This window comes from Gallus gallus, chromosome 2 (assembly GCF_016699485.2).
Source record: "Gallus gallus isolate bGalGal1 chromosome 2, bGalGal1.mat.broiler.GRCg7b, whole genome shotgun sequence".
Classification (NCBI taxonomy): domain Eukaryota; kingdom Metazoa; phylum Chordata; class Aves; order Galliformes; family Phasianidae; genus Gallus; species Gallus gallus.
In genome coordinates, this window is record NC_052533.1 from 85298787 (window position 1) to 85309572 (window position 10786).

General features: G+C 43.0%; 1 protein-coding gene across 6 annotated transcripts; it reads left to right on the forward strand.

Annotated features, from left to right (window-relative positions):
* The first annotated feature begins 83 nt into the window (after positions 1-83).
* CCDC127 (coiled-coil domain containing 127) lies at positions 84-5220 on the forward strand. Of its 6 annotated transcripts, none has more exons than XM_040684249.2 (3): positions 84-383; positions 504-633; positions 1869-5220. In XM_040684249.2, the coding sequence occupies exons 2-3, from the start codon at positions 513-515 to the stop codon at positions 2540-2542; spliced, it is 795 nt and encodes a 264-aa protein (XP_040540183.1). In that variant the 5' UTR covers positions 84-383; positions 504-512; the 3' UTR covers positions 2543-5220.
* The last annotated feature ends 5566 nt before the right edge of the window (positions 5221-10786 follow it).

Consider the following 10786-nt stretch of genomic DNA (forward strand, 5'->3'; position numbering starts at 1 on the left):
GTGTGCCTAGGGCGGCCTAACCCCGAGACCTCCTCCCTCCCTCACCAACACCCCCCTGTTTCGCTACGCTAATGGGCCAGCCCGTCAAGGGCGGGACGGGCAGCGAGTGACACCGGCGGGCGGCCCCGGGCCGGTATGTGGTGACCCTCTGAGGCTCCGGGTCCGCGGCCGTCTGCCTGCTCGTGCCGCGGGAGGCGGGCCGGCCGGCCGGCAGCTCGGAGGCCTCAGAGGTGCTGGGGATACGCGCTGTTCCCGCAGCCGGCCGGGACAGGGCCAGGCGGGGACAGCGGTGACTGGTGAGGCCTGAGGGGCCGGCAGCGCCGTTCCCCGTGTGTGGGACGGTGTGCGTGAGGGTTTCGTTCCTCTGGAAGTGGTCTTCTCTGGTGTAACTCGGGGTGTGGGGCGGAAATAGCTGGCCGCGAATCACCGCTGGCGGTGGCTGTGGGAGCGGCCTGTGTCCCTGGGCATAGCGCTAACCCGCTGTTTCTCTCCTGTTCACCCAGGGTGTCTTCATGAATAACTTAAATGATCCTCCCAACTGGAACATCCTGCCTCATCACAGAGAGCCCAGGGATGAAGGCAGCAGGTGGAATTATGCCTTGCTGGTCCCCATGCTGGGCTTGGCTGCCTTCCGTAAGTAGCACAAATCCGCCCTGCTGAGGCATTGCTGTGTTCAGGCGTCTGACCGCAGTGAAATCTCTGAACAGGGGCAAATCTCAGCAACAAAGCAGTGCCCCAGCTGGGGACTAATGCTCTGTTCGCTGTCCCCAGAACCTGCCTGTGTTTGGGAACGTCACAGTAACGCTGCTTATAACACTGGGGCAGTGGCCGTTTCTGACACATGGAGTTGAATCTCTTTTAATAAACTTCAGGAAGATCTCTCATAAGTAGTATGTTAGAGAGCCCCAAGGTAACAATCCCAGAGAGGTCATGATGTATATCTGCTTGCTGGACCTGAAAATTTCTCAGAGCAGTTTATGCATGAAAAACTTCCATCCTATTTACCAATAGTTCCTTTTTCTTTCACAAGTAAGTGTATGTACTAGGAAAAAAAGAAAAAAAGACTAATGGATATCTTCAAACAAAACATGATCATTGAAAGAGACCTCCTGCAAAATGTGGACCTGCAGAAATGTGTTGTTTGGGATGTGTGAACAGAAGTAAATATCGTGGAACTATATAATATATATATGTATATGTGTATATATATATAATGAGGGACCTCAGAAATCAATTAGTTCTAACTCCCCTGACGCAGGCAGAGTTGACAGCCACTGAATTGTGCACTAGATCAGGTTGCCCAAGGCCCCATCCAACCTGGCCTTTAACTCCTGCAGGGATGGGGCATCCACAGCTTCCTGGGGCAGCCTGTTCCTGTACTTCACCACCCTTTCTGTAGAAAAATATCCCCCTGACATCTAGTCTAAATCTCCTCTCTTTTAGTTTAAAACCATTCCCTCTTGTCCTGTCAGTATCTACCCATGTAAAAACTTGATTGCCCTCAAACTCCCCTAATATATTGGAAGGCCACTAACACATTACTCCTGAGCCTTCACCAGGCTGAACAAGCCCAGCTCCCTCAGCCTGTCTTCATAGTGGAGGTGCTCCAGCCCTCTGATCATCTATGTAGCTTCTTCTGGACCTGCTCCAATAGCTCCACATCTTTCCTGAGCTGGGAGCCCCAGATCTGGACAAAGCAGAGAGGAACATTCGCTTCCATCACCGTGCTGGCCACTTCTCAGTGTCACCGAGTGGAGTGAGAGGGGGGAGGAAGGAACATTTTCACCATTGAATGACCTCTTTAGGGGCAAAGTTAATTATCTATACCCATCAATGCTGATCATTTTCGTCTCATTTATGTATTTTAGGCTGGATCTGGACCAGAGAATGTCAGAAAGAAATAGAAAGAGAAAAAAAAGAATATTATAAAAAGCAGTCGTCTTTACAAAAAGACCTGGAATCCAAATACCGGGATATAATCACAGAAAATCGTCGTGCAGTTGCACACTTGGAGCTGGAGCTTGAAAAGGAACGCAACAGGACCCTGAGTTACCGTGAAGCCCTCGTGTCCCAGAGTCGCAAGCTAGTGGAAGAGAGAAGGATCCTAGAACAGGAGCAAGAGAAGTTAGAGAGAGAAAAAGAAGTTCTTCTGCGCTCGGGAGCAGCAGGTACCTTGTACCAAAGCTGTCTGGCAAAGGAAGAGGAGTGGCAGAAGAGAGCCAACACTTTACTAAAAGAATTTGAAGATGGCCTTAAAGAAAGACAGGAAATCTACTGCAGTTTTGTAGTACCTAAAAGCCAGAGACTAGAAATAGAGAAAAATCTGCTAGTTAAAGCAGCAACTGATCCGGTTGCTTTGGCTTTACATATGGAAAGTGGCTTAAAAGATATTTTCAAACATGATAACTATTGTGGCAATCTGATGAACAAAAACAGAAGTCAAAACGGAAGACTTATGTGGCTATATTTGAGATACTGGGAACTAGCTATTGAATTACAGAAGTTCAAGAGGGTGGAAAATGTAATGTTAGGGAAACGATAGGGAAAGTAATGGTGATTTATGCAGTCTACCACGAAGAATAGGGACAACCACAGCTGTAGTCTGAAGCTGTTAAAATCTCTGTATTTCAGTTTCTGCTCTTCGTTGCATTTGTATCTGCATGGGACGTGCAGTGTTGTTTAACAGCACATGCTCCAGTGAGCTATGCATGCTCTAAAACTTTGTGTTTGCGTATCTCCGTGTTACACTGCAGCCTGCAGTACGAGCTTCAGTAGGTATCAGAAGCAGCAAAACAAGTTGATGTAGAGTAATTAACCCAGTTGAAGATCATAGGTCATCAACAGAGAAGTGCAATTTTTCTCCCTAAGTGGATGATCACATCATGCTCCTTAGTCCTGATGTTCTGCACAGTGTCTCACCACTGTCTTTCTCTTTTCATCAGAACTTTGGAAGAAACCGTGATTGAGTAAGGTGCCTGTCACATAATGTGTGTGCATATATACATACCTTTATCAAAATGTGTATGTATGTTTGTGTACGTGTATATAAGAAAGGAATAGTATGATTATGTTTCATATTAACCAGTCTTGCATTGTCTTCCAGACTTAAAATACAAATAGGACTACAAATCAACAAAACATCCAAAAGATGGTAATTAAAATGACATGTAAAGAAACAGATTGATTAAAGTCACATTGGAGTTGGGGAGACATGCTTGAATATTAAATAGTACGTAGACTTGCAGTTATATTCCCACCATACATTATTCATGTTAAGAATACTTATGTTTTTTCTTTTCCTCAAAGTTTTAGTTGTAACCCAACAGTGTGTCTCCATTATAGACATTACTGTTCTGCTGCCTCTGCATTCCAGTGCACTTGGTACATTTTTAGCTTCCAGGAACCATGATAGTCATTGCACCTGGCTGTACTGCTTGTATAAGCTGTTCCCAGCTGGGAGCCTAAACGCAGCCTGGGCACTTGTAGCCACCCTTCCCATTCCTGACTGTCTGAGTGCTCCCACACCTGAAGTGCACTGTTCCACAGCTCTTACATGTTGAGCTTACAGGTCACCCCTTTGTGTCCACATGGCTGTGAAAGCCTACAGATGTACAAGCTTTGTAAAGATTTCAAAAGAAGGCATTTTACTTTTATTACCACGGTAAACAGATTCAGATTAAATAATAAAACTACATTTTCATCTTGAAATCCCTTAAAACTTTATTCTTTAGCCAATGGAGAAAACAGGAACCACCTTCATTTTCAGAAGTGCCATGTATACCTCTTGTATGTGTACCTCTTCTTTTCCTTCTCCTTTCTAATCCAGCCTTACAGCCCAAAAAGGAAGTGTTTACCTTTTTTGTTTATAATGTCGATCTTCTCTGTTACATGTCTTCAATTAGTGTTGTTAAGTTGTTGGTTCTTTAGTTAGCATTTCTTTATTAACTGCCAAACGTTTGCTCTGGGCAATTAGCTGTCACACAGCCCAAAAGCAATCCAGCTCAGTGGATGCCCATCCGAGTTTAACAGAGACCTCCAGCAGATGCAGAGTTTTCTCTTACTACTGCCTCTGGGCTTCATTTTAGTCAGGAACAAAAGACAGAAGATAAATCTTCTGAAGTAATGTATACAACCTAATTCAGTTTCTCAGCAAAAATAACATGGAACAAAATTCTTAGACACGTTTGTTTCCTAAATACTCTATTTTCCATCTGTCTTTTTGCTCACCTTTGTGGTGTTACTCATTTTGTTGTATTAGTTTATTAGCTTCTTATGGGCTGTTTTTTTTTTTTATTTTTAAATAAAGGTTAAATGATTAATCATGGGCAAAAAAAAGACGTATGATCACAGTCACTAGAAAGGTCAGAGGTTATCTGGATGCCAAGCTTATACGGGTTGCACCATGAGAATGTGAGTTGGTACTCTTGTGTGACAAGCCCAGCCAAGCTGTTGTAGCTGACCACATGTACATGCCCTATGTGCCCAGTAGGACAGATCTGATTAAACGACTTAACTTGTGTATAATTCCTCCAGGATGTGTAAAGTGTGACCACACAGCTGTCGTGTTTCATATGTACATCCAAGCAGCTACAGCAACACAGCTAACAAACAGTAGACAGTGCATCGATGCCAATACATTCAAGACTCATGTCTTGACTTCATAGACCTTCACTAGTTTTTAATATTAAAAGTTAAAACGCTGTGCTTTTTCAGTTTTTTTTCATAGTTCACGCCCTTGACATCAACTCAAAATATTTAAAGAAAATGAAATCAAGAGAGTAAAATACTTTTTTTCAGTATAAATGAATGAGTTGAAACTTCGTATGTTTGATCTTACATGGTTGGATGCAATGTGATGTTGGATATTTACTCTCACTTCTTTAGAAGTTATCAACTATTTGTACAACTGAGTGTGGAACTGTTGTTCATGGATACTTTGCAGATCAGTGCATTAAGAGCATATTAAGATCAAGGAGTTTATTTCAGGAAGATTTTTCCGTGTGTGTAACTGGTTTAGAAGCACCAGTCCTGTTAGTTCCTACCGGAACTCACGTTTCTTAGTTTGTTGTGTATTTTTGAAACATTTGTGTTGTAAACTGTTATTTTGAAAGATCTATTGTGAACTATTGCCCAGCAACTATTGGTCTGGATTAACTATTTGTCTGAAAATGCCCTTATATATATGTAGAATGAAAGAACAATTTGTTTTCAAATATTTAATGAAGGGTGTTGTTCTTTATTTTATGAAAATACCATTCATGTTAAACAAGCAAACAAGAATAACAGATAATAGAAATCCTTACATCTTTCTTTACTGTTTTATTACTTGGGTGAGGTAGGTGGGAGGAGCGGAATTTGCTATGTCAACTTCCAAAGCACGCTTCACAATCAAGGTTGTGTAAGTTGCCTCGTTTTCAAACAGGCATGCAGAAAGTGGTTTTTTTTTTCCTAAAGGAAAAGCATCATTTAATACATGAGAGCACCCACATCAACTGATGATAAGTGGTTACGGTGATCACCACACTGTAAATGAACAGATGCTGTCTAGATGTTTATATACATTGCCTAACCACCTGGTGTGAAGGATCCAGTGCACTACTGGGGGTTTCCTTGAGCAACTCATGGGGGAAGATCAAGGAAGTGAGCAAACCATGCATCGTTCTAAATTGTCAATAGAAACTGTTCCAACCTATGAAAGGCATAGGACTGTCTTTTGTTCATAGTTGTGTTCAATAGTTAAGATGTGATTCCTATGTAGTTTAAGATAAACAACATAACTGATGGTGCAGACACTGTAATATGACATAGGTCATATTGGACCATATTGCCAACTGGATTGTAAGAATTCACCAGACCAACAGTCTGGGGAGTCTTAGTCCATCTAGCTGAAGACACCATAGCAGGGATGTTTGCAACACCAGCAGAACTTGCCAACTGCTGCAAAACCTCTCCTTCTCCCTTTTTACAAGCGCTCCTGCAGGTTTGTCTTTCTTAGACACCTCGCTTCTGAACAGGATTTACGCAGTACAAACAAAATCCTCAGCTAAAGCAGTTGGTGCTTCATATTATTAAGTGCTGACCCCCCCCGTGTGGCTAATCGTACTTCTTGTCAGCAGCCTGAGCAGCAACCCCCTGTTTTTATTAACTCTGACGCTTTGTGGGCAGATCTTTCTGCTCCAGGTGCAATTGGAGGCATGATAAGAAAGATGAGAAGTAATGTGGTTTTTGGTGACCAAGACAGAATGAATTTTTCTACGCAAAACCAGGTTCTGTGGTAGAGATGGCATGCAGGGCTGTAGTTCAGCAGCATCCCAGTATCTCACTGTATACCACAGCACCGGCACCATAAAAGTTTTCTGAATGGGCTGCCTGTGGAAGTCATTATGTACGACACCCTACCTCTGTTATGTTCCCAGCAGCCTGAAACGGACTTTCAGTGAGCTCCCTGTTGTTTCTCCGTGGTGATACAAAACGACTTCTCTTCCATCCGGAAAAGTTTACAAATGCATGAGAAGAGATTTAGCCTCCAAAACATATTGAATTTCTCCAAAACCTTCAAGGTATCCCTGCGTGACCTCCTGTGGTACTGATGATGGCAATCTGTGAGTGCGCACACAGGAATTCAGCCCTGAGGAGCTGTGCCTGTTGTCTGCTTACCAGCTTGAGTTTGAGATCAACAGAGCATAAAACTTACACCAAGTTAAAGATCTACAGAATGTTTCTTGGTGTGGCAAACTCTATAACCACCTGCTGTTGAATATTACCCCTAAAATTAAGCGACTGAAACATTTTGCCTGTGTATCTCGTGTTCTGATGGGATCACTAGAGTCCCTTGTGCTCAGGATTTTGAGTATCCTGAACTTGGGGCTCAGTGCTCCTTCTATGCATATCTGATCAAGCATTTTGCCCACTGTTAGCTCACAAAAGTATTCCTTATTTTCTCTGAATATTTTTACAGAAGGTCCTGACTTTGCCAGGGAGAGCATTTTGTTTAACTTCCAAATGTTCTTCATTTATATCTTCCCCCGTCTCACTCTTCCACATAAGAATCCTATGCTCTAGGCATCCTGCTGTACAGTTACCTCTCTCTTTACATTTCTGTCTTTTCCTGTTTGAGGCTCACCACACAACCTCTGCTTTGCACAATCCTCCACTTCGTTACCCTCAATATCTGAGTCAGGTTTTATTTTTGCCTCGGGTGATGGCAGCAGAAAGAGGAGGAGGAGTAGGTGTTAAGCCACCATCCCCTGGCTCTCATTTCGGATGCTTGCCACCACAGGAATATCTAGATGTGGAGAGAAGCACTTCATAGATGATGTTTCTCCACCTTGAAGGTTGCTCTGCAGGAGGAACATGATGTTGCTCTGAAGGGAAGATGGTGAACATGCCACAAGCATGTTCAAAGGAGGTGAGACAGTATCAGTGGAAAGAATGGAGGGAAAGAATGTAGTGATGTCACCTTGACTGGTGGCTGGAAGTGCGCACCCAAGTGCGCCAAAACACTGGTCAGCCTGGGAATGGGGAAGCAGGCAACCTGATTATTCTGCAGTTTCCACCACAGAAGCAGGGATATGTGCTCATCATATCAGCAGACTGTGACCCTTCGCCTCTTCGCAGGCATGTGCAGACCCTTATATTCTTTCCATGAGACATACAGATGCACGTGACCAACAGTTAAATGACCAAAACTATACAAAAAGTAACGTGTATATGTATATGTTTCTTTGGGAAGTACAAGCTGACTGAAAAGAGTTTAATTAATACTGGTGGATATTGCTACAGAATCATGAAGTGATTTCAGGTTAGAGATTAGGAAGAATTTCTTCTGAGGAAAAGTGGTCAGGCCCTGGAACAGGCTGCCCAGCAAGGTGGTGGAGTCACCTTCCCTGGAGGTGTTTAAGGAAAGTGTGGATGTAGCGCTTACAGACATGGTTAATGGGTAATATTGCTGGTAGGTGGATGGTTGGACAACATGGTCTTAGAGGTCTTTTCCAAGCTTAATGATTCCATGATTTTATGATTCATACCAGTATTTGCTACAGTAATAAGAAAGGTCAGAAAATGAAATGCATTCTGATAGTACCAGATATTGTAAAGCGAAAATAGAGAGCAAACTTGGTGTTTATGATTGCAGCCTTTAGCTGCAATGCTCTGTAATCATCACTCTCAAAATATTTGAAGAGTTATAGACTTATCCTATGTCATATCTAGGACAATAGAATCACAAAGAAATGAACATTCTGTAATTCATTCCTGAAACTATGTCTGAATGCAAACCTCTTACATTGCTCTCTGTTTCTCTCAGTGGCTTTGAAGTAAAGGAATGTTTGATTTTTAAAGAGCACACTTGCTTTCTTTTCCTGGTTATCCTTGTTCTCCACACACTGCACTCATCCTGAAGGTACCTTGGTCGGCTCCATCAGTTTCTTCAGTTGATGAATTCAATTCAATTCAGTGGGGATGGTTTTCTGCAGGGTTAGTGAGTTGTGCTGTCCCAGGAGTGCAAACACCAAGTGAGACCTGAGCAAGGTCAGAAGCAGGAGAAGCTGGTGGGTGGTCGACCTGGGAGGGGTATCAGGACGTATCTGCACCTCAGAAGGAAGGATGCCAACTAACACCATCTTGGGCTATGCCTACTGATAATAGCCCTCTGCCTTCACCAAACACACTGGCCCTTGCCGGGCTAACCAAAGGAGCTGGAGATGTTGGGTGCTGGCAGGAGCCCTGTACACCATGCCTGGACCTATCCCCACAGAAGGAAGCAGGCCACCTCTTCCTTACTGTTTTACTCATCTGTATCTCTGGTATCCTTCTGCAACTGCTTTCCTCTCATACTTTTTCCTGAGGTCTTCATTGTCCTGCAAGGTGAAAGACATATTCAGGCTGGATATGAGGAAAATATTCTTCACCAGGGGGTTGTGGCATGGCACAGGCTCCCCAGGGCAGTGGTCATGGCCGCAAGCTGCTGGAGTTCAAGAATATATGGATATATTCAAGAGTATATGGATAATGCTCTCAGCAATATGTTCAGATTTTTGGGTAGTGCTGTGGAGTTGGACTCAGTGATCCTTGTGGGTTCCTTCCAACTTGGGCTATTCTGCGATTCTATGATCTAAGAGAAGTCCTGCATAACTCTAAGGAGAAGTTAACTGCAGAGCAAAGGAAAAGGCCCTGTTGAATAAGCAAATGACTGTGTGTCTCTGGCTCTGTGTGGCAGGGCACAGCCTTGTGCTGCAGTTAGTGTGAGTGAACTTGAGAAAGCTTGTCCTTTCTCAACACATCAGGGAACAAGCCATCAAAGCAAGAGCATCCGATGCACCGTACGTTGTTTGCTCCAGTCCACAGGGTGGCAATGTAGGCAGCCCCTTGGCCAGCCACAGCTGGTGGCAGTGCTGCTGCAGCTCCTGTACAGAGGCACAGTGCTACCGTAAAACACCATTAGCTGTGCAACGATTAAGAAAGTTGAGCTAGATGCTATACCATATGTATGCAAATGTTTAACAAACAACAGCTGCTGGAGCCTGGCATTACCAGAGTAAGAGAAACTCTGAAACGTATTCTTGGATCCTGATGAGAATTACTGCATACATGAAATTGAGTGAGGAATTTTCATATCATCTGAACATTTCATGTCATTTATTGCATATCCTGTCAATTTACCCTCCAGTAATTTGATTCCCAATGGAAGCTATGACTGTTCCTGCTATATCAGCTTGCACTGCACTGAAGGAGAACCACGGTATTTTAGGATTAATAAATTCTATACAGAATCTTGATTACCAGGGATTTATGATTACATAGTATCATTAACTTGTAGCTATGAGAGAAACTGTTTGGATGCCATGAAATCATAATCAGATTCAGATCTTGAAAGAGGTTCTCTGTATGACTTCACAAAGCTCTACAACTAAACCCTGCAAGCCTGAGAAAGTAGAAATATTATGAAATAAATCAGGAGAAGGTGTTTGCTTTTCCTGACTGCCTTCTGCCCATTATTTATTACTACCTCATGTTTACTACAGTGTGAATGCTGGGACTGTCTCCTTCTGATTTGAGCAGAATAATAACCTGGATGAGCCTGCAGCTCGTGGAGCATGAAGTTTCTTGCTGCTTGCCCAAAAGGTCAATTTTTGGGGCGTCTGGAAATTGAGATGCTGCAGTTAGGAAGTTCTCTCTTGTCACTTTCAAGTGAAAATTGATTTTTCTGTACAAGGGAAGCACAGTAAAGATAGTCCTTCTGGATATCTGTGAAGCAGTTGCCACTTCACCACGGCTGCGTGTATGAGCTGAACTAAATAGGAGATATAAAGTGAACAAAGAAAGAAGTAAATGTCTGATGATGGTGGTAAACTGTACCGAAAGCAGAAATGATGGTCTATGGGAACGTTACTGGTGCATTTCCTCAAGCTGAGAAACAGACCTTTTGTCACTCTTCTACTAATGACCAAGGACAAGAACAGTATTATGTTAGTGAAATGCTCACAACACAAGCTCAGAAGTATCAAAACTCCTGGAAAAAGTAGAGTATCATTTAGAAAGAACTCAGTGTACTGGAGTTGCATGAACTGGGCTAAATTTAAAATATATTTGTGTAACTTAGAAAAAGGTATTCTGCTGCAGGCTAGGAACCACATAAGGAGAAGAAAAGCTTTGATCCAATGGTAATCAGGAGACTGCAAAACTGATGAGGTCATGAAAAAGGCAAATGATATCACTAGGCAGATTAATAGAGATATTTCAAGTTAAAGTAAGGAAATACTTGTGTCTGATTAGAAGGTACAGGAAA

Bases quoted from the DNA above. Each gene is read 5' to 3' on its own strand.
- CCDC127 (XM_040684249.2), top strand. From the start codon at position 513: ATGAATAACTTAAATGATCCTCCCAACTGGAACATCCTGCCTCATCAC. The intron at 634-1,868 runs GTAAGTAGCACA...TATGTATTTTAG, and splicing joins GCTGGGCTTGGCTGCCTTCC to GCTGGATCTGGACCAGAGAA.